The 24712-nt window shown below is 39.1% G+C and overlaps 1 protein-coding gene across 1 annotated transcript in view; it reads left to right on the plus strand.

The window, feature by feature from the left end:
• The first annotated feature begins 451 nt into the window (after positions 1-451).
• The window catches only part of RGS6 (regulator of G protein signaling 6), a 228893-nt gene continuing 204632 nt past the window's right edge, over positions 452-24712 (plus strand). The window contains exon 1 of the mRNA XM_054400221.1: positions 452-547. Coding sequence (XP_054256196.1) covers positions 464-547 — 84 coding nt within the window. The 5' untranslated portion in view covers positions 452-463. The remainder of the gene's footprint in view (positions 548-24712) is intronic.

Raw genomic sequence — 24712 nt, forward strand, 5'->3', positions numbered from 1 at the left:
TCTGGTGGGGTTCACTTTTTATCACAGCAAGCTTTTTATCCTCCTTGGCTTTTTGTTTGAGAGTACTGCAGAAGCTCCTAGAAGTCCAAGTGATTTGTGTCTTAGAGCGAGAAAAGGAAAAGTGTGAAGTATTAATTGGTCCTTCTCTGAACAGGAGTTTATAAGACCAGAATTGGGGGAGAAATGTGTTTGTATGATGTGACCCAAACTGCAGTTGTATGCAGCTTGGAAGTCTTGGCTCTTGGGGCTTTGTGCTTTAGACAAATGAGTTCTCAAAGCTTTTAACTGTCTGATGTGGTGTTGTCAAACCCTGCACTGAAGTGTAAAGTGTGGTTCCCTCTGTACCATCCTTGTCTGTCTGCCTTGGAGGTAGTAGTCATGTGTCCTCACTATGCTCCCCTATAGCCTGGAGTGATGCAGACTTTTGTTTCTGTCCTTACAGTCTGAGAGACAAGAGGCAAACATGGCTCAAGCACCCGCTGATTCAAGTAATGTGGACACAGCTGATCCAGAGGAGAGTTCTCCAAATATGATAGTCTACAGAAAGGTAAGGATTTGGAAGTGTTCATAAAAATATATCATCTTATGTAGTTGGCTTGTAAGAGGTTCTCATGCCCCTTTTGAAGTCAAAGGTGTGTTTCAGACTGCGGGGATATATAGCCGAAATACTTTTCGGGAGAGCAGGCATTTCAAACTATAGCATTTGAGAACCTTGAAGTTTTTATTCTGCTCAGTGGAAGCATTTAATTGTTAAAATAAATATTTGATGACAAACCAACAACTTGAAATTTATAACTCCTTGTGAATACTTGTGTTGTGACTGTAGCTGATTGTTCGTTTGCTAAGTCTAGCTAGCAAAACCTAAACACACCATCCGAGTTTATCACACTAAGCAGCTGGCATACAACAATATTTTAGTACTATTTAATTTATTGTTTTTTTTGCATAGGTTACAATTTGATTCTTTGCAGGTAATTACTTCCCATTGCATTTTGTAAATTAATCTCTCCAGTGCTAATGAGAAATGGTTTAGACAAAGGTACATCAAAACCAGCATTGCATGATGTCGAAGAACACTCTTTCACCAGGACAAAATGTCTTATTCTGAAGTATTGTGGAGGTAGTATAGAAAACGAAGGGCAGCAACTTATTGACCCAAGTGTTAAGGTATTGTTTTACTCTGGAATAGGTATCTGTTATCTATGAAATGGAATCTTTTTGTAATTTAAAGTAATGATAAAAATATGTTTTATTTAGCCTGTAGTAGGCAAAAGTGCTATATGGTTCTGACAAAAATAACATTTCTTGCATGGCTCAAGTGAGCTGTTCTGTTAACTCAAGAGCTACAGTGCTAGCTCAGATTGGGTTTCCTTGCATAGTACAATCCTGGGTAAAATTTGTGTTTTCACTCATTTTTACACCTTACAAAATAGCTATAAATAGATAAAACATTTGGTGTACATGGTGCTGTTTTCTGCTTGTGTGACTTACAATCTTGATGACTTTCATATGCAGAGAAAATAATTTGAGTTTTCTATGGAGCATAAGTTGCTTAAAGTGTTACTTTTTGATAACCATAATTTTGGTTTAGTTGTTGCATATTTGGTTTGGACTCTGGAATTGTTAACATGGGAAAATTTCCTGGGTAATGTGTAGGCTTGTTTGTTTTGAATGTGTTATGAACACACTTTGGCTGCTAATTTGGAAGTAGCAGTAGTTGGTTAGTCAGATTATCTTTTTAGAACCTGTTTGCTGAGAGGTCCAACAACCCAACAGGTTGAAGCAGATATGGTATATGTAAGAAGCTTCTGCTTGCACGATCTAGAATTAGGGCATTGAATCTGATGCTCCAGAAAATCAAATTACCTATTCTCGAAAACATTTTCATTTGAATGTGCCTCACTTTACATCCATCTCATGGCATTTTACTTAAGGATTTCTCCATTTCTTTGCATTCTAGTCTTTTTTAATTATGGCTGTTAGAATAAGGCTTGCAAGTTACGGTGGTGGGGAATATACTCAGTTTGATTCATCTCTCCTTACTGGTGTTCTTCAGATGTCAGTATTATCAGCCCTTTGTAATACAGTCTTCTGTCAAAATACAGTTATCTTCTAGAATAGTATGCCCTGTGCATTGTTCAGTAATGCTGTATTCTGTATTGGCAGTATTAAGCTAATATATCTGGCAGTGTGGTGTTTTTCTTTTTTTCTTTGTTGCTATTAACAATAAGGTTAATATTACTTCAAAGTTAATTTCCATTGGTGATTGACTTTCTAAATCTAATTTACTGTTTGATATTAGTTTTATGTATTAAACATCAGTTGTATGTTCCTTAGTGTTGAGAAATCATATGCTGTGTCTAAGACTTTTATTCTCTTGATTATCTGTCCTCTCTCCAAATGAGTGTTTAGCTCTTCATCTCTCATTTCCTTTCAAATGGCTTGATTGCCAGTAATGAAAGAGGAAAAACACAGCACTGGACTCTCTGAAATACAGAACACAGTCTGCCAGCATACTGTACTGTTCAGGGGTAGTGCATCACAGTAAAAGAAAAGGTTTACATCTCACAGCAGGGATCCTGAGATGCAATTGTTTTCCTCTAAGGAAGAAGTAGTAGAGGGTGGCTTTGGTAGTGGGACTACAGGAATCCCTACTGTGCCAACTATTTTGTTGCTTGTCATAACTGTCGGGTTTGTGGGGTTAGAGGGGGGACAGCCCTGTAAGTACAACCCCAAATTGATCATGCTTTCTTTACTGAGACTCAGTGAGGTCTGTTGGAAGTTCATAAGCCCAAGAGGGTGGTTGTAATAGCTTGATTGTCTCTCCTGTCACTAGTGAGACTGACACACATCTAAATGACAAATCAGATTTTAGGTGGTGCTGAGTGTACCCTTGGAGTAACCTCTGTTTTGTTCATGAAGAAAAGCCTAGAACAGGCTGTTCTCTTTACTGAGGTAGGTAAAACTAAGTGGGATGGATTTTGGCCATGCAGAACAAAATAAACTAATTTATTTTGACTCCAATTAGTCTGTGATACTCTCTATGGACTCCTGCAAGCAAATGGATTCTAACTGCTTTGATTGCTACAGCAGATGGTCTCAATGAGATAAGTCTTATTTTCTTCTGCCTTCAAGGTTAACCTTTTGGGGACTGATATTTATGAAATTGTGAGACATGTTATTTTTTTTAATCCAAAACGCTCAGTTCTGGAAGACACATGTGTGTGAATTAGGTAGTAAAGATGCACTCATTATGGTAAGTAGTGTTTAGGATGTGATTTGCCTCACCCTACACTTCCTAAAAGGAATTGTAAGCTAAACTACACAAGTTGGATTGACTAGGTCTCCACTATGATGGGTGCTTCAGCACCCAGCTGTCAGGTACTGAGGTCATATAGTAGACATTTGTAAATAAGCAAGCTGTATCCTGCTGCTAGGATTTGTTCTTCCTCTCACCTCTCTGTATGTCTTGGTGCTTAGCTCTAGGCTGGTTTTAAGGGCTATGAGTAATGCCACAGTAAGGATGCTCTGTCATTTATCTTGTGTGGCACTGTAACATCCAATGAAAAATTTAAGGGCACTGCAGAAACTGTGTTGCCATTTAAGTACTGCTCTGTGCGTAAAACGTGGAAACCACGTTTTCTTTAAATCAGTCTGGCCCCATCTGTAGGAGATGCTGATAACTTTTTTGTTGTTGAAACCACTACTGGAAGAGTGGTGCACGGCGCTTTAAAAGACGGTTTGAAATGCACTACTCTCCTTTCCATGGGAGCAGGTAATGTCAGCACACAGGGCCCTCTGCTGAAGTGAGTGGCATCCCACTCCTCACCTCAGTCTGTCAGCATTGTGTGGGTGCTGCAGCATGAAAGGGAAAGCAAGGCAATAAGAAGCCAGTGATATGAGAGAAAAACACTCCAAGCAAACAGCAACGGAAAACAACAATTGATTTTTAAATGCCTGTCACATTCCCTTGAAATCCACCACCTTTGATTGCCTTTCTGGCTTCTAAGTGCTGATTTCTGTGTTCCAGCGGCTCCTTGGCTTTGTTCAGTAATCCAGGCCTGAAAGTTCACCTTCTGCAGACCATATTGAGAGAGAAATGCTTCATGGATACCTTCTCATACAAGACCTATTAGATGACCTATTAACACAATAATTTAGCAAGTAAAGTGTTCTTACAAAAAGGATGGTGGAAAATTGTCATACCCCTGAAAGAAAAGAAAAATCAAAATGTTTAGGGCTTGACATTTCTATTTTTGTGTAATTTTGCGAGACACATCTTGTATATCTGCTTGCTAACACGGGCACTTGGAGTTAAATTTTGAAATTTTTATGGTAACTCATAATAAATCTTTTGAACAAGCAGGAAAATCTAATTTCCAGAGGCAATTACTGTTCTAAGTAAATGTAATACAAGCTTGCAGCTGCCACAAAAATGAGTTATTTGCTACCTTCAGGACTTGGCAGCCTTACACTGGTTTAAGATATAAACTGTAATCATTAAAAACCAAACCACCACCACCAAAAAAAGAAAAAAAAACCCCCAAAAAAAAAAGAAAGACAACCCAGACCAAAACCCCCCAAAACCAACCAACCAAACTGCAAAAACCCCCAAAACTAACTCAAACCACCCTTATATTAGCAACTTTTCTCTAGGGTTCCAGTCATGGCAAATATTCGTGTGTTACTGTTAGACATGTTCCAGTGTCATGACAGTTCCTCTCAGGGCAGGAAATGGGAGAACAAACAGTTGTGAAGACACCTATAAGCATGCAAAAAAAATGTGTGGACCATGAAGCAGAAAGATGGAGGAAGAGAATGTTGTTAAAATTAGCTGTTCTGGTAAAAAGAGAAAAAATTAGTGATGGTATTGGGAGCTAGTCAGAAGACCAAGACCACTCTTCATTTGCTCTGTTTTTCATGTGCTATTTAGCACAATTTATCTCAATAGAACATTGTCTAAGCAACCAAAGCAGATAAAATCCATAAGTCCAAATGAGGACTTGTTACAAAGAAAGAGCTGCAGTGTGTTAAAATGAGATGGATTTCATACTTACAACTTTAATACTTTATTAAATGAAAGCAATCTCTATCTTTTTTTTTTTTTTTTGAGGTTTTCTAACCTGTTAAAGATTTTACGATGTTCCAGTGAGAAGCAGAAGAACCTAAAATGCATTTAAAGTGTTGAATACTTTTGGCATGTCTTTTGACAAATAACCCTCCAAAGTAGCGTTCTTAATGTTGAAAAAGGTATTTAAACCCAATCTTGGTACAAGGATGTCTTAACATACAAGTTAGGCAGCAGGGCAGCTTCAATTCGGTATCAATGGGGATCTGATCAATGCTCAGCAAGAGCTAAAGAGTGGGAGGCAAGAGGATGGGGCTGGGATCTTCTCAGAGGTGCCCAGAGACAGGACAAAGGGGTAAAGGGCACAAACTGGAAGCCATGGAGGTTTCATGAACATGAGGGGAAACATCCTTTCTATGAGAGTGCAGGAGCCCTGGAGCAGGCTTCCCAGAGATGTTGTGGAGCCACCATCTCTGGAGAGAGTAAAACCCACTTGGACGTGACACTGGGCAACCTGGTCTGGGTGATGACCCTTCTTTATCAGGCAGGTTGGGCTAGATGATCCCTAGATGTCCCTTCCAACCTCTACAATTCTGTGCACACTGAAAAGGTTTCAGTTAATTTATCACTGCAAATACTCCTGTGCCATGGCTGTAAACAGAAGCTGACCATTTCATGAAAACTTGCTAATTTCTTTATGCAACTGATTCACTGTGTCAGTAACTTTGACTGCATGTTGCATAAAGAGGGAAGGAATGCTGTGTGGGAGGGTGGGCTACTGGTTAAATTGTGGCTGCAGAAAAGGCAGAGATGAATGTTTTTTATCTAGAAAATTTTCTCATGACAATTCCAAGTCATAGGACAGTCATGTTCCAGTATTGTGCAGTGGCAATGAAAAACACAAATGTATTCCAGAGTGTCTTGGAGAGAGGTATCAATAGGTGTCAATACCACACAAAGGGCTAGTTATATGGCCTCATCTAGGTCATGGTGTAGCTTTCTATGTTGCCATCTCCTGCCTTCAGAAAACATGACTGGTTACATAGGATGGGCAAGAAACAAGTGGTTTATTTAGCTGAGCAAAACAAAATGAGGTAGGAGAGATGTAGTTAGTCTGCAAGAGTGCTATAAGGGATAAATACCGGGCAGGTGGCTTTAGATGTTGTGTATTGCATCATCATCTGTGGTTAGAGATTTTGGTGATAAGCTCATAGCTATCTTCGTTGGGTTGGTTGGTTGGTTTGTTTGTTTTTTAGTTTTCCCCAGCAGCTGTCTTATTTAAACTTGCTTAGTTTCTTTTCTGGCTCATCTTTTCTGTGTTCCTGTTTCTAGCTGAAACAAACTGTCTCTAGCACCCATAAAAATCTAATTACCGTGATCTATTACTTTAGTGTTCTCAAAGGCATAAAAAAGATGAGCCAGGACCAATAGCTATGACAACTTCAAAGTATATTTTTAGCACAGCAGCCAGTGCAATTTTAGAATACAGAGATAAAAAGGGAAGGTTCAGCTAGAGGGTAAGATTATGTTATTCTGGCTGTACCACTTTGTGCCTTGCATTTTTGGAAACTGTTCTCTTTTATTCCCCCACCATCTTTCTCCTGACTTTCGCTGTGTATTTGTTGTTGTCAGCATTTTAAGTTATGGCCTTGGAGTATTTTTAACTGTTGATTTGCTTTTGCATGTTGTTTTGGGCAAGATGCTGAATATGAGTGTTTTCTTTCTGTCTAAAGCATTATTTTAGCCATAGGATTGTTTCATTTATTAAAAAACAAACCAAAATGAAGTAGTAAGTAGCAGAGAGCTGCCAGCCCAACTTGTTTCAGAAAGCAGCTTTGGGCTGTTTCAGATGCAGTCTTGAACCCTAATGTTAGGATGAAAGAAAAGACTTTGGATGGAATTGGATGAAATGTGCATGAAACCACATTTTTTTGTTTTCTAATAGAACTTCAACTAAACCCTTATGCTACCCTGTCTATAATAAAGCGTCACTTCAGAGGATTATGAACTTTGTTCATAAGGCTCTGCAGTAAAGTTTGAGTGGGAGGATTCATTTCAATAAATAGAATTACGTGTGCAGGACCATGAAGCTATGCAAATGAAGTTCCATTTTAAAAAAACCTGTGTTTTGTTTCCTACAACAATTTGAAACACTTTTCATGAGAAGCTGTCATACCATGTGCAAGGGGAAGTGATTAGTTTTATTCTCTTTTCCTTATCACTGTTGCTGCTATCCTGTGTGTAATTTTGCCTTGACCCTTGACTCTCTAAATTTAAATGAACTGAAGAAAATGGAAAGTAACTGGTTAACCAGACACTGATGTTCACAGGCCTGCTTAACAAAGAATTGTATTCTCATTCTTGAGTATATTTGATATTTTAGATCGGAGGCTACCTGTCTTCAAGGAGGGAAAGAATGAAAGAAGGTGTTCATTTAAATAAGTTACGTTGCTTTCCTTCAATGTTAATGGAGCTCATTAATATTACCTTGCATTGAAGTGTTTGGAAGTTACACTTTGGACCACTAATTCAGTGCCTCTGAAGGTAAATTGGTACATATCTGTGGCATACACAAGAAGAAATGACAGCACTGTATGTATTTTTCTAATGCTTTAACTGAGAGTAGGATGAGTGGGAAAGCTAGGAAGAAAAACATAACCAAAGCAGCACGTGAACAAATTATTCAGATCCGTTTCTTGGTTGAGAGAGAAAGCAGGTTAGCTTGAATTTTGTTCATATTTAATAGGAATGGGATTCACTGAGACTGAACTCAAATGGAAATGGTTCTGTGGGTATGCATTGACTCTTTCGATCTGTCCACCAGAATCTTCTCAGAGTGTAGTGCTGAGGGCATCATTTCTGTTCTACTCTGCCAGCTCTTTTGAGTTTCTTTTTTCCCCAGGTGGAAATAGGTTTGGTGGCCATTGCATATGACTAATTTTCCTTTCTGGCTCTGTTACCATTTCACGTGGTTTTTTCCCTGAATCTCCCATTAGTTGACAGTTTTAGCAAGGAGACTGGGAACTGGATGGTTGTGGAGGCTATTGAACAATCTCTTTTTGCAAGCACAATTCGCTCCGCTTCTTTGCGTGACCATAGCTGCCAGAGCTGTTTTGGTGGCTCCTCAGAAAAAGAGAATATTTCATTCATTGGCGTTATAATTAGATGCCTTTCCCCGTCAGTAAATGCACAGAATTTTGCTAAATATGGGCTTGTAGCTATGTACAGATTAGCTCATTCAATAACTTGTACAAAATGTCATATAAACCTTGGCAGCACTGGATTCTTGTCACTTGCACTGTTCCCCACTGGGCTCTTAATAATGGAATTAACTGGAGCTGTGTTAATTATATTTTTTCGGGGGGAGGGGGGGGGGAACAGAATTGTTGTCTGTTTGTCTGTTGAAGGTAGTCCAGCCATTGACTTGTATCTGGAAAGTTGTATGTGGAAAAAAACTAAACCCACTTTTTTAAATAACATGAGAGCATCTGTTCTTTGGTTCCCCTTACCAGGAAAAGTGACTTACTTTGGCAGTGTTGTTTTTTGTTTGTTTGTTTTTTGTAAAGTATTTTTTGACTGGAAAGCAGTTAAAGCATGTTGAGTTACAACAAAGTTTCCTTTATGCATGCAAGAAGGAAACCTCTGTTTTCTTTTTCAACAATAAAAACTATGTTTAAGTTGTTCATAGTGTATTTAGTATACACTCTTCCTCCCAATTAAGAGACGTCTGAGAGTTTCAGAGGGCATAGGGAGGACCTTGATCCAAACTGCCAGAAATTTTTAGTCTCTCACAATCCCATGCAAGTCTCTTGTGTTCTGGTTCTGTCTTTGCTGAACTTTTTGCCCTCTGTGTGTGTCTGACACTCATGGGTAATAGTGTTTGAAGGAAAACCAGAGGATTAAAGCAGAATGCATGAAAACCAGGCAGAAAGGATAAGCAAACTGGAAGGGTGATATATTTTGGAGCAAGTTAAGAATCCATTGCTCTTAAAGTCAGTATTTGGTGACTAAGAATTGCAAGAGAGATTTAGGAGTAGTTAAAGCAGTTCTTCAACATGCTTAAAAGTATCTGATTCCACTTGTGGGCTGCATGCAAGCTCTGATTGCAGTCTGTTGCTGTCATTGTTGTCTTTGATTGCATAAACTGGATTTATTTGAGAAACAGTTGGTCATGAGTCACATCTGAAGTGCAGGCACACTGGGGCTGTGTGTTCCTATTCCATTTTGTGATTTAAACAATTTTTAAATCCCCCCACCCATGCTTCCTTTGATAGTCTGGTTGTTCATATGGCATAGCAGTTTCAAGTTGGTGGAAATGAAGGTTGGGTGCCCTTTAGGCCACTGTTGTCTCAATAGCACTGAGTTAATCTGCCAGGCTGAGGTAGAGATGTGGTCGGTGCTGGGGCATATACCCCATGCCGTACTCCCCTGATTTTGATGTATTCAGTTGAAGTGCTGAGCGAAAGAGTCAAGGACCAGAGAAACCATTTAAACCTGTCAAGCTGCAGAGACCGTCCCCAGGGCATTCAAGGACAAGACGTGTCTTTGTAAATGAATTACAAAAATAAACAGGAGTGGTAAACCAGGTGCATTAATTATTGTCTCCCTAGTGTCTTAATTTTTTTGCATGCTTACTACAGAAATTGATCAGACTTCTCTGTGGCAGCTGTGCTACTCCAAGAGTATTTTGAACTGGGCAAGCAAAATTCATAGGCTGGGTAGCCGGTTAGTGAAGAGAGTTTGCAATGAGAGATGAGGTGGCTGTTTTAGCTTCTGGGCTTACTCCTCGCAGCCAGACTTGAATCCAAAGCGTAAGAAAACAATGACAATTTCCTACTTCTTTGTGGGTCTGTTGGAAATAACTCCATTCAGGTTGATTTTGTAGCGAGACGCTCTTTGCAAAATGAATTACCCTGAAAACACTGAAGTAGCATGAATTGAGGTATCCAGAAAATACCACTCTGTCTTGGTTCTGATGGTGTTGGGTTCTGTATCTACAGGACCTGATGGTTGGGTCTTAGGAGAAATTAGTAGCTTAGAAGGAAAGGCAGCAGCTTCAGCAAAAAGGTACCACTCCAGCTCCTTTGGGCACTCTCTTGCCTTGCCAGCGTTAATTCCTGAAGGGGCTTCTCAGATGTTCTTCTGTTTGTTCTTATAAAGCTCAGTTCAGATAAAAATCTCACCCAGGTCTTGAGCTATCTTTCAATTTAACATCAGCAAAATTTAAGAGAAACTTGGAAGGTTCAAAGCTCAGCCCTAGAATGAACCTGGAGAGTGCCTGTGAGGTGAACAGTGTTCCCTCCTTGCCTGTGTGCTAAAACAACAAAATCCAGAGGAAAACATCACTAACAACTGAAGAGAATGAAGCTGGTAGTGAGTATGGTGACAAATGCTGAATCAAGTCATTGGGGATTGCTGGAAATGGACTTTTCTGCTCCCTATAGTGAGCAGTTTGTAAGTTCTAAGAGCAACAAGGTGACAGGCAATGTGGCTGCTTTTACCTGGGGCTCTAAATGTTTCATCTGTTTGATGATATTCTGTCTTCAGTAACTCAGTGACCGCATGTATTTACTAAGTTTGGGGGTTGGGTTTTTTCCTCTTCAGACACTGCTGCCTTAGATATTAAGAGTTCCTTGCTAATGTTGGAATCTGATCCAAGAAATGTCTTTTTACCTCTGTGGAATGCATAGTGTACAAAACTTGAATTACTGCTGATGAAATGTTTATCTAATGGGAATCAGTATTATCTTCCCGGATTCCCGAGGATGAGACCTTTGAAAGAAAACCCTAAAATATTTAATAAGAATTGTTGCTCATTGTTAGTTCAAGAAGTTTGCAAGCAGCTGAGCAAATAGTTGAATAATTATGAAGTGGATCTGTAATTCGTAGAGAAACCAAATTCTGTGAGGTGCATTTGTTGGAGAATATCAGGATGATAATTCTCTTTAATTAAAAGAAGCTGTTTATGAAAATTTGTGTTTAAGGCATCAGTAAGGATTTTTATTGGATTCCCAAGAGCGTATTTATCAAATCCAGAGGTGAACACTGAGACCAGCTCAAATATTGTAAATGTGCCCAACGTATGACCTTGATTTAAATTCTTTTGCCGCTTTGTTGCATGTGGGTATTTGAACCCAGTCCTGTGGCATCAGGTGTGTGTTGTCACAGCTGGACTTCTGACTTCTCGTGGCTTTTTTCCCTCCTCCTATGACTTTTTTTTTTTTTTTTTTTTTAGAAATACCTCTTCTGTTTTGTGGAATGAAACAATATGTCATAATCATTACATTTTTTTAAGAAAAGCTGTCTTGTTTATCATCCTTACTACGAGACTGCTGCAGCAGCGGTGTGGGAGCTTTAATTTCCTCTCTTTTGCTTACACTGAGGTCAAGGGACTGGGGAATTTCAGCAGTTTTTGAATTTATATTTTGGTCTGATGACTTTTTGATTTTGAAATTTTTCCAGAAGCATCACAAGAAACAGATCCTCTTCTCTGTGGCTTCCTGGCTGAAAGTAGAAATGTATACCAAACAATTTAGGTGCATGTCCAAAGCCGTCGTGCAGGTCTTGGCAGACATAGTAGGTCAACTAATCAGGAAGTTAATTGAGGCTATTATTAATTGTTTACTCAGGACTACAGAGAAGAGCTTGGAACAGGGCAACTGGTCCCACATGTTGTAAGAGTAATATATCGAGAAGGGGTGGCTTAAAATTGTGTAGGAAGAACCTCAGGTAAAGTTGGTGCTGAGGAGAGGGAAGAGGGATGGAGGAGCACTCTTTTTGCCGTCAGATTGTGTTTTGAAACTGACTCAGTAACTTAACTTTTAAGGTAAAGCTCCCATAAAAATCGGACATTTCTGTTTGGCATTGTTAATGCTTTTGTGCTTTGTCTAACCTACTCTAGAATGACAAAAGCATTTCTGAGCTGAAGCAGGTAAAGCTTTCAGGATCTGTCACTCCCCCTTCTTGTCCTAATTAAAGCCAGAGTGCTCTTTTTCTCTTAGGTTCATGCAGAAAGAAAACAAAATTTTCCAGAGTTTTGTAATGGAAATATAGCTCTCATCTATTGTCGTGGAAACCAGGTTAAGTAAAAGCAGGGACTCTTTGCCTGTTTTATGCGGGTTCCTTAATTGTGATTCTTCCGTTTCTGCTATTAGAACATGAGTAGCCAGGCATAGCGTATGGAATTTGAAATTTATTTTTTACACATTGCTGAAATAAAAGCTTCTCCTTGCTGAAAAATTAATTACTGAGTGTTCCAGCACCTTATAAGATATTTATATGTTCTCCTGAGTCCTGTCTCTTCCTGTTTCAAAGTGCTGTCTTGAGAGCAGTTCAGGCGAGAGAACTGCTCAGCTGCACTTTGTAGTCTTCCTCTCTGCCAAGGAGTCTCAGGACAACACTTGAAAACAAAGAGACACTCTAGGGAAAGTATGAATATTAGATTACTCTGCTTTAATCCTTTGGGATACAGTGGCCTCAATTTACACATCTGACATTTTGGGAGTTTTGTTGTTGTGGTCGCTAAAATGCATGCCAAAATGGTTAAATCTAGGGCTCTCAAAGGCATTAGAAATCCTAGGTTGTAGTGCTGCTGGAACTATCATCCAAGGTCTATGTCCAGTGTATGAAGAATTTGATGGCAAAATCAATTGTCTCTTATTTTAATGGCTTTTTGTAGTGTTTTCATTGTGGTTTCTCCCATCTTTGTCTTTGAGATAACAGAATCATTTGCTGGTTTTTGCTTCACTTGGGAATGCAAGAGGATAGATGGTGGCACGATAAATAGCATCCTAGTGTTTCTCGTTCTTAAAGGAGAAAAAGTTGCTAACATCAAACGTATTGCATAAAAAGTAGGTTCTCCAGTTAAGTGGCTCAAAACATTTGTTGTCTCTTCGAGTGGTAGATGCACTTCATTGGTGCAGCTGTAGTGCTGCTCGGTTCAACTAAGTTCATAATGTTGTTTTTCAGTGTTGTAATCTACATGATATTGCTAACCTGCCTTGCATATGTTACTCTTGACTTTCTTCATGGTTTACCAGTTCTGTACAAGCCAACTACCTTAGTGCCTTCTCTGAATGTCTGAGAAGTGTCATGAGTTTCCAGCATCTGAACATTGTGTATTATAGTTATTTATTTTCTTTGAGAGGCTAATGACTTCACATGGAAATTTATTTTTGTTTCCTCCTTTTCATGAATGTTTGTCAGATTCCATGTGTTGAGCTCCAGGCAGCAGGATGGACACACTAAAACCCACAAATCTTACAGCAGTGGTGCTAGTAGTTAAGTGATGATATAGAATATATGTCTGTGAAGGCAGTGTATATGCAGAACTAAAATGAAAGCTCTCATGAAATACCTCATCATGATAATTTATGGAAATATGATGATTACATGTGGGGAAGCAAGGAGACAGAATAAGGGCACAGGTTAATAAGTTCCTCAAAGCCAGTCTTAATTATGAGGGAAATGCTGTAGATTATCCTTTTTCATATATCATGACTGTCAGGTTGCATAAGGTAACACAGCGGCAGTGTGGTAGCATATGAGGATGGAACCACCTCCCTTCTAGTGGATCTTAAAGCTTTGAAGTCTGATGAAGTAGTGATGGTCTTTGTAAATGAGCACAGCATCCTGAAAGAAAGGAAGCACAAGCACATAGACTGCAGTGATACAGGGGGACAGCTTGCTCTGCTTCTCAGGTTAAACCACTGCTGTAGCAAGTCCTTTCCCAGGGTGGGCAGCTGAAGGAAGTGTGTATGCTGGTGTTCCCAGTTGTGCCTTCAAAGTTACCAAAGAGTAAGATTGGAGTGAAACTGAGGTTAGTGGCCTTCTCTGATCTGAGATGGCACAGGGAATATCACCTTAGGACATGCACATTTTGCTTTCGCTTCCTCCAGCTTGTTTGTGCAAGAGGATCTTTATAAGTAATGTGGCATAGGAGTAGCTATAGGAGGATCCAGAAGGCTGCTTAGTTGGCAGATTTTTTGCTCAATGCCTGCCTTGGTTCCTGGGTAGAAGCTGGGGACCCATATTAAAGCTAAAAGATCTTTTAGTCTATACAGAAGTTTGCCCTGTGTCTGTATGTTAGTGAAAATATTTGAAGTCTTTAGGAAGACAATGATGATGCTAATTTGTAAGCAAGGCAGCTGAAGCATCAATAATACTAGCAGTGTCAGTGGTTCTGGTAATCTGTCTGGTTCTAGCAGCAGAGAGCCTTTGACAGTGAAGCTTCAAAGGAATAAATGCAAAAGGCTTGTGTTACAGTCTCAGGGTAGTGAACAAACACATTGAAGGTTAGTTGAGGTTTGACATCATGGTAATCCTGAGGACAGAAGGTGGCTTCATAGTATTGGGAACAGGAATGGAGGTTTGAAATTTTGTGGTCTGCAGGGTAAATAAACTGTCCTGCTGATTTCCATATCACCTGTGCCTTTTCTCTCTCTCTCTGGCCACCTGACATTTAAGTTACAGCATCCTTATTCTTGGTTTTGAATTGTCTGTGCATTTGTATACATTGTTATTGATGATTAGACCAATATGTTTGACATCAAGTTTGCAAGTTAAGTGTGTGACATCCACCTTATTCTTAGTTACCCTGATTTCCCCTCTTCCCTGCCTCCATTTTAATGATTTTGGGAGTGACGAACTAATTAAAGTGGCCAGTAGCTTCAGTATATAGCTTAGTCTCAAATTAAATTAATATCTTGCTTAAACCTACTGTACTTCCAGAGGAAAGTAATTTAGTGGTAATAATGTTAAAAAAAAAAATCAAAGCTAAATTTGCTGAAGTGGATGTGCCTCTGTAGAATGGGACTTCTTTCTGACTAATGGATTCAAATTAAAATGAAATAAATACCCATAATGTTTCAAGAGATTTTACTGTATATAATAATTTGATAGACGACTGAAATGCAGCCACTCTCAATTAAGTATGGACTTCAAAGCTAAAAGCTGCTTGATATCCAGAACTGAAGAAGTGTTCTGTATGCAGAGATGCTGTAGAAAGATTCGACTGAATCAAAATGTAATGACTTAAATTGGAATTTGTCCCTGATACTGGGGCTGATAGATTTACTGTCTTTAACAAAAGTAAGTATTCAGTGAGCAGCTGATGTTAAATTACGAGAGCTGCCTTAATACCACACTGAGCAAGGGATTTGATCCTACCAGTGTATTACCAACACAGCTTAAGAAGCACACCACATCTGATTTGGAGCTCCCCCAACTAATAATTGGACTTTTCCTTGCAAAAATGCTAATTTGGATTTGGCTATCTTTAGGATTGTTAATGGCTTAACCAAAACCAATTAAACTCACTGGATGTGCTCCCCTTGTCTTCAGCAAGCTTTTGATCAGGACTTGTGCTAGTATAAATTAAAAGGCTTGCTGGATTTTGCCCTACATAATTTTCTTGTAAATGAAGAAAAGTGTGTGTGTATGTATATTTTGATCTTTGCTGAGCTATATTTATCCTTTAGTGAGTGAATCCTTGAGCTGTGAATGAAAAGAAGTTCAGACTAGTGAAAATGTCTGTTTCTACTGAGAAGCGAGCTCAGATACGGAGGGAACCAACATATTCTTGTGCGGTTTTTCAAGTTACGGCAATATGATTGTTAAAACCTGAGGTCTGCCACTGCTGAGACAGGTAGTGAGGAAGGTAAAACTTGTTCAGTGGAGAGCTTCAAGTCTGAATAGTGTGGGCTACCAAGATTATCAGGAACCTGAAGCATAGGACTCATGAAGGTGGGCTGTAGGAGCTGGGCTGGTTGAGTGTGGCAAAAGGGAAATCTAATAGCAGCTTACAGAAGAGTAATTGCAAAGCTGATGGAGCCATGAACTTTTCAGCAATGGCAGATGACATAACAAAGGACATGGGCTGTGAATAGCATCTTGGGAAACTCAAATCGAATGCTAGGGAGAGAAAATTTTGGAAGGAGGGCAGTGCGGCACTGAATAGGTTTCCAGAAGGCAGTGCTTAATGTCCAAGGAGGTTTTCTGACTGTTGCAGCCCTGTTCTGGTGGGAACTGTGGCTGAAAGACCCTCCTGTGCTCCCTTGTGGCTAGCCTGGTTCTCTAGGTGCACTTTTAGAAATGGGCAAATGTGAATGGCTGTAGCTCCTTCTGCTACTTTTGCATGTTCTGTCTCACCTTGTGGGAAGGGGCTGACCGCTGTCACTCTGTGGCATCATTCTAATTTGTTTTATGCAATAAAGTTTATTTTGTGTTGGATTATTGAATCTTTCTAGACATGTCCAGCAGTAGTATAAATTCTTTCCATGATTTTGTACCCAAATTTCTTTTAGTTGTTTTAAGCTTAAATCCTCTATATGTAATATCTGAATAGTAATATGATAGGAAATTGAGTGGGAAGAGGAAATTTAGGAATAGTAATCATTGGAATCTTATATCTAAGCAGTGCAGAAAATCTTCTCTATTAGATACATAGATACTATACAATATTCATATTTTCATATGTATAGCATAAAGGTGTCTCCATACCTATGCAAAGGTCTGTGCTTTTGCATGGGTACAGTATATGAATATATGTGTGCATATGTGTAGAGCTTATCATATTTGAAAAGATAGAGAGAAGCATCCTTTGTAGGTTGTGGAGAGAAATTTCGCACAGATCTGGGATTCTGTTTTTCTTTCTTCAACCAGTTGACTTCACTCTGCCTTAGTGTGTTCAGTGAAAGACACCAAAAGCATGGCTTTTCCTGTATCACTCCCTTCCTCTGTCAGTGACTTCTCACTAGTATGCTTTGCCAGAAGACAGCTCATGCTTTGTTTTTGAGAAGGCTTTGGCATTTCTTTCTGTTCTGATGCCAAGGAAAACTAAGACGCTACGAAATATCAAAAATTAAATGAAGAAGCTCCTCTAGAGTTGCTATCCTGAAGTTAAAACAAAATTATAATCATATTGCATGAAAGCATTTCTGCACTTAATTACTGTGATCTTACAAATTTAGGGTAACCATTAAGTTCTTGTAAATTTTGAAGCATCAGATATTTTACTAGGTGAGCATCCTGTCCTGGCTAAAGCTTGCCCCAAGTCCCAGGTGCGGTTTCCACTGGCCCTGCAGGCAGGTATCTGGGGAACCCATGGTCAGTGAGGCTGGAGGAGCTCTGCCCCTGAGCACAGGCCCCTCTGTTCTTTAATCATCAGTATAAATTTACATTAATAAATTGAAGACATTGCTCAATATATATATATATATATTTCTGTATCTAAGCAGACTAAGTCTAGCCTTTAGCCTATTGTTTTGCCTGTCATTAGTTAAACTGGTCAGTTCTTGCTGTGCCTATGAGGATTTTTCTCAGATTTAGACCAATTATATGGAGGTTGAAGGCTGTATATATAAATGTGTTAAGCTGTTTATTTTTACTAGTGTGTTGAGTTCTTTCTGTCCACATCTGCTCCATATGAAGAGAAAGCAGTAGTGTGAAATAACTAAACTGAAGAAGGGAAAACCCCCCAGCCCTGATAAAGTGCTGTTTCCAGGGTGGTTTTTGTAATTTTGTGGGAGCTGGAGCTACTTGAAAGATAAGACCTTCAATCTGAATAATTTAGAAAATGGTAAGTGCTCTTGTTTTCCTGGAATACTCAATTGGTATGTATTTAAGTAGCTAAAACTCACCCTCCCACCATGCTTTAGCCAATTAATGAAACAAGAGTAGCCTTACTTTGGTACAGACTCTGAGTCGGTGAACTCAAGCGCTTTCCTGTGTACTGGTGATTAATCTTAAAAGAAAATGATTCCATTATCAAGGAGATCAGTATTCCATGTCAATGTTTACAGAAATGCATCAAGAAGTTGCTGGAGAACACGAAACAGAAGGACTTTTAAAAGTTGTTGATAGATCCCTTTTCAAATATTGACACAGTTTGCTAAACGTTCTGCTTCATAGTCTGCATTTATATAGCCTGTTTTTTTTGAAATAGTGATGTCTTTGTCCCTAATGTATCTGAAATCTTACTGTGGGATATATACAGGAGTTTTATTAACAATACCTTAAAGAAAGCAATGAACTTCAGACAGTAGTTATTATTATTTTTTTTTTCTATCTGGTGAATCTGAGATTACCTCAGGAGAACTGGTGCAGGCAAATTACCTTCTCAGCAACAGTTTTTGTCTTGTCTTGCTTCAGTCACCCAAGCTTGACATTTGAAATTGCAGAGCTTACTCTAAACACTTCAGGTGGCAACTAAAACCTGCAGTAGAGCAGAAGAAATTAAGGTTTGTACTGTAGCCAGAAATTTAAAACATCGCTCTGCAAAACTGAGCCCCTGAGTTTTCACTTGGATATCCAAGTATTGTAAAGATGTGATGCCTTGAAGCTCTTGAAAGACTTGTCAGTCTCGTTTTTGAAGATCATAATTCCTAAGGTCCAAAATATATTTAAGATTTCTTCTGTATCTAGACAAATGCTTTAAATGTGTCAAATTCAAATAAAAACAGTACTTGTAACCATCCAGTTGGCATATCACATAAATAAAATACACTAACGTGGATCTGTTTGCCACACTGCCAAGTAGCTACAGTGCAAGCAAGAGACAGATTTTGTCAGCTGTTTGGACTGCTGTATAGTTTAAAATGTCAGTGTGCTGCTGTTGAATAGTGCAAGGGAAAGCATTTGTTCAGAGTCCTGCTGCAAAAGTGTACTTTAGAGAGAGGGAAACATCAGGTTGCAAGATGGAACGGTGGACACCGTAGGATTTGGCTAAGGTGCTTGACAGCTAATGACATCTGACAGGTCTGTTGATTATTTTATTGCTTCTGCTAAAGAGCGACAGTGTTCTTGCTGAGCAAGCAGAATTTTCCCGCTTTTATTTCACCCCTTTGCTTTCGTTATTAATTCTATGCCCTTATTTCCTGTGGGAACTGAACAAACAAATGCGGAAGGATCACAAACCTGTTAATCAGGGAGACAGAAGCCTGAACTCTTAGAAGGTTTTGAGACCTTTAAGAGGAAGAATGATATTCCAAGATTTCCATCATCAGATCAAACTCAGTTTGTTTTATTCTCCTCTGCTGGTGTCTGATTTCAATTCCATCAAGGTCATGAGTGCTCTGTCAATTATTGCTCTAGTACAAGTGCCTGTGCAGGAACTGTCACTGTGATTTTTTTTGACTTGAAGATTTTGTCAGAGCTGCTACTGAAAAGACCTAGAAATGGCAATGCCCTGGTCTGAAAGCCTTGAATTTGGGCTGGTTCTTCTTTAGAGACCTGGGTGTAATTGGGAAGTTCTTAGGGTACTCTGCCAGATGCTGGGTGAGGAAAGGAGGATTCATTTAATTTTTATAGAATACAATCTCTAAAATTCCTTAGACTCCCAACCTGGCCTTTCGTGTAAGAAAAATGGCATTTTTTTATCTGCCATTGTCAGTCTCTAAAATTAGAAAGGTCTGTAGCTGAGATGAGATTTCTTTGGCTTATGTTTCTTTTGGTGACTCTTCTTTCAGGATTTTGAGATTGGAGACAGAAAAAGCAAAGACTTCATAATGTAAAAACAAACAAACAAAACCCCAAAACAAATAAACAAAAAATCATCTGTTCATGTTGATTCGCATCCTGTTTTATCTTATTATATGGAAGTAACTTGAGAGGAGGAAATTGTCTTGTCAAAAATCCCTTCTACCAGAAAGGTGGTAAGTGACAGCTGAAAATGTCTGCTTCTGTTTGACTCTGGTTTCTTATAGCAACAAATCTTTTATAATTTTTTTCATTGTGGAGCTGAGGACCATAATTCTTCCAAGATCAAGCAGTGAATAAATCTCTGTTCAAATCCAGACTGTCACCTTCGAAAATAGTGCCTCCAAGTAGTTTACGCTGTGTTGGATATGCCATGAAGCGTATGGAAAAAGAAAAGAAAAAAAAATTATCCTTCTTCTGCTGTCTAAAGAAAAGAACAAAGTCCTGCACTGCATGTTAAGGGAATGGATAAGGATTGTGCAAAATAGGTCAGAGATGTATTTAATTTAAAAAGGCTTGGGTCAAGAAAGGAGAGAGAATAAAATTTTCTGTAACGGCAATCAGGTAACCCTGAAGTGTAGTGGGTATGAAATAATTACACCCCAGAGGGATTAGAGGCATAGCCATTGCCTGTTGCCCTATAATGCCTTGGGGATGTGATTAACTTATGATAATTAAAGCTCTTACAGTGGCAATACAGTGTGAATGTGGAGAATCTGAAGATGTTTCAGGGTTGAGGCTCAGTACAGTGTCTAATGGTCATGTTACCCTATGCTGTTCGCCCATCTGTAAGCCTGCTGTCTCTGTGTTTCCTTGTGGTTTGACCCTTAGTGGGTGGCACCATAAATGGGTGTGTTTCCTGTGATCTGAATGGTGTGTTCAGTGCTATGGGCTGCATTAGCATGATGCCACTACTTGAGTGAATATCTGAAATGATTCTTGGTAAGGACTCTAGTGGTTTCACTACTTGCTGGTTTTAAGGAGCATGGATCATACGTGTTGTGGTTTTCAGGAGAGTAAAGCTGTACAAAGCATTTACACTGATTAGAGAGGGCAATTTTTAGATGGCCCTAACTTCTGTAAAGTTCAGTTGGTAATCGATCAGAAACATCTCCATTCTCATTTGCTTTTGTCTGGTGTGAGTGTGTGTATAAGTGGAGGTCTGTCATTACAGAATCACAGAATTATTGAGGCTGGAATAGACCTCTGAGATCATCAAGTCCAGCCTATGACCTAACACCACCACATTGACTAGACCATGTCACTAAGTGCCACATCCAATCTTTCCTTAAACGCCTCCAGAGATGGCGACTCCACCACCTCCCTGAGCAGTACATTCGAGGGTCTAATTACCCTTTCCGTGAGGAAGTGCTTCCTAACATCCAACCTAAATGCAGAACGATCTGCTCCATAACCTTGCCAGGCACCGAGATCAAACCCACAGGCTCATAGTTCCCCGGATCCTCCTTTTGGCCCTTCTTGTGGATGGGTGTCACACTGGCCAACCTCCAGTCATCTGGGACCTTCCCAGTTAGCCAGAACCAGTGATAAATGATGAAGAGTGGCTTAGTCAGCTCTTGTGCCAGCTCCTTAAGCACCCTAGGATAAATCCCATCCAGACCCTTTGACTTGTTAGAATGTAAGTGGCACAGCAGATCACTAACTACTTCCTCCTGGACTACAGGAGGGGTAGTACCTTTTGCAGCCTACTGTCTTCAAAAAAATGTGCTCCCATTGGTTTTCTCTCAAGTTCAGAAAATTATTCCAAAGATAATTTTTGCATTTCTCGTAATATTAAGAATACTAAAACCAGGGGAGCTTGTCTTCACAATAAAGGTGCATCAAAGATACTAAGAAATCTGAGTGTTGTAAGTTTAAATTGTGGTATCTATTTTATGATTATTCCTAATCTAAATATTATTCTCCCTTTATGTAATTTTATATAATCCAATTGCAAATTGGATAAACTCATCTTGGACAAATAAATGAAATAAGAGTGAATAAAATGAAATAAGTGTCAATATGAAAAGGATCACTATCTGAAAATTTGGTTTCTGTTTGTTTGGGTTTGTTTTTGGTTTTTTATTACCCCCCGCCCTTAGGTATGTTCTTAGACTTTTCTTGAAAACTTTTATACTTCATACAAAACACATGTATGAAATATGAACAGAGAAATTCAGTGGTCTCAAAGTATGAATTTTCCATACATGAAGTTCTGTGGAACATTTTTTCTGTTTTTACATATACATTACATCAAAGAATCTAAACCCAACCATCAGCACAACAGAAGTGTGGTGTGCACTGGCAGTGACTTCATTTATATGATGATGTCAGTATATTTTTCTGAAGAGGCATCTTGGTTACTTTAACAAGAGAAAAGTGATGCATTTCAGGCTATGTAGTAGTTCAAGAAAAGCTCTTAGCGATGTGTTTTTAGTTAAGCTACTGTGTATTGATGGTCTAGGTTTTTTTATCTTAACTTTCATGGTTATTGTTTGTAATATTATGGATAGCAGCAGATTTACCCAAAGCATGTACTTCTTAAGAGGGTATTTTGGGGATGTGCTGGTCCCCCGAAGACTATGACTGTGGGATTTTGTTCTCTGATGGAGGTGGCAGTTAGATGGCACTATGTCAAGTGCTGGACTTTGCCTGCTAACTGCTGGTGAAACCTTATGGGTGACTTCATTGGTGACTGACGTCTGTTGTGAAACTGTCATCTATTCAGAGAGAAATAACTGATGATTGTCTTGTAATGCTCCTGGAGATGCACTGCTGGTGTCTGCTGACCTCTGCATAACCTTCTGAGGGTGAGGTTGTCATGCTTAGTAAGTTTTAAGATTTACTTATTACTTATGCTTCAAATGTAGGTTAATTGCCATGTAAGATCTGTGTAAGCAAGACTCAGGTTTTAGATGCTTTTGATTACTGCCAAGCTAACACTGCTAACTTCGGACAGAAATGGTTTTGTAGTTGCCAGTGGATTTCTCAAGAATACATTTGCAAAACGTGTTTCTATGTTATATTTGTGTTTACTGACTAACTATATGGGATATGCATAATTTCCTAAAAAGGCATTTATACTTATTGTTTGTCTTTGGAACTGCAGGACTTCATCATTTATAGTTTGGTTGGGTTGATGATAGTCCTTTCACTCCTTAGACTGACAGGAAGAAGGATGAGAGGGGCATATCTTCCTAAACCAGCTGAAGTATATCGTTATCAAGACTTAAAGGAGTTGGGCTTGTCACATCATATCTCTCCTTTTCTCCTGGTTTTTTTTTTTTTTTTTTTACTATCATGGAGTAAATAAAATAGCTTTTGCATACAACAAATGGCTGAAGAGTGTATGAGCTTTTTACCATGTTCACAATCTTTAATATAAGAGTTCTAAATTTTTAGATAAAAATGTCCCGATTTTCTTGTTCTTCTCCAGGTAATGGAATGCTTGTGTAATAACACATTACTCTGAGCTGCAAAATATTTATGCAGGGCTTTGCCCTTCCTCATAACATCTTTGGAGCACTTGTGTTCTAATAAGGATGTACTAACCCCAGATTTAAAGGCAAGACATTTTACACGTTTCAGTATTTAACACTGTTTACCAGTCATGCTTTGGTGATGAAAGGTTGAAGAAAGTGTCTATGATTTTGCAAGACTTGCTAACCTATATCTAATTTGTCTTCTCTTTGTTTTGTCCTTGTCTGAAATGGTGAGCTTCTGTGGGGGTCTGATCAGCCTCTGCTTATTATCCTTTAAGATTCTTGTATGAGAACTGTTGCTTATTGGCAGGAGAGGTAAGTCAGGAAACTGCAGCAGGACACACTTGTACACGTGTCCTTGCTGTGATGAGCTGAGTTTCTTTGGACCTCAGATCATGGATAGGGTTTAGAAAGAAGGACTCACAGAAGTGATGTGGAAACAAGTGGATGCACTGTCAGATGCAGCTGACATCAGCTCAAGCTTACAAAATTACATTTCTTCACATTTTCATGTCCTGTCCTATAAGCCACTGCAGAGAAAGCGGATCAAGTAGTTTGGGCTTTCTCACTTTCAAGGGCTCTTTACAAGTGAAGGATCTCTCCTTTAAAAAGAGACAAACCAACCAACCAAAACAAACAAAACCCCCCCAAAACTACCAACCAACACCATAACACAAGTCATTAGTCAAAAATCTTTGTTTTCTATTTATTTTCCTTCTTGTTGGTGTTCACATCTTTTCCAGAAGTTGTGACCTTCCTTGTTCTTGGAGACATCTTTTATGAGCTGATGCAGTTAAGTGCTATTCTGTATTGGAAAAAAAAAAATCAGGATGCTGTACAAATGCACTTTACTCTTGACTTACTGTTGTCCTTTAACTTGAGCTTTTCAGGTTGGTTTGGTTTATGTTGGCTGTGGAAAAAGGGATAAAAAATGAGAGAGCTCACAGTAGTGCTTATTATGCACAAACATGATTGTCTGAGTGCTGGAAGAAGCACTAGCAAGCTTAAATTTTTATTGTTGCTGACTGTGCCCCTGACCAGATGAGACCTCTTCAGGAAGTGATTTCACCTGTTTTCTTTCTCTTTTTCTTATACCATAGTGTAAGTGTAAAATGTGAGATATTCACTATTGAGAATTGGTTTTATCTATTATTCATCTTACCATTTGCTCTTTTACTGAATTGCCACAGCATTCATCATTGACAGCCAGGTCCTCAGAAAGGAATGCTCAGGCATGCTGTGGTTTGAATAGGAATAAGCATGAACAGCAACTTATCACTGTTTCCAGAACTGACTTATTTGAATTGAGATGCAAATCTGAACACAGAAAGATAGAGCAACAGGGATTTATATTGCATGTAACACAGTTATGTTCTTGGGAAACAATATGAACCTGCATTTTTGACAGCCCAGTAAGATGCTTCTGTATCAAATCTAAAGTGAACTTGCAAGTATTTCACAATGTGCTCAGTGTGCTGTACTCTGAATAAATGGCACTCTGTTGTTCTTTGGACTGCAGCAGTTAGCACTTGTGAATCTCTCAAGATACATCTCTAATGACAGAGCATGTAATGCTGGCTGAGCTTGGCAGGTTTTCTGCTTGACAGAAAGCTGGGTTGCCCAGAGCTCTCTAAATATTTGCTAGCTAGGGATCAACGAGCAGCTCATGGTGATAAGGTGTTCACTG

Source organism: Indicator indicator, chromosome 4 (genome assembly GCF_027791375.1).
Source record: "Indicator indicator isolate 239-I01 chromosome 4, UM_Iind_1.1, whole genome shotgun sequence".
In the NCBI taxonomy this organism is placed as follows: Eukaryota; Metazoa; Chordata; class Aves; order Piciformes; family Indicatoridae; genus Indicator; species Indicator indicator.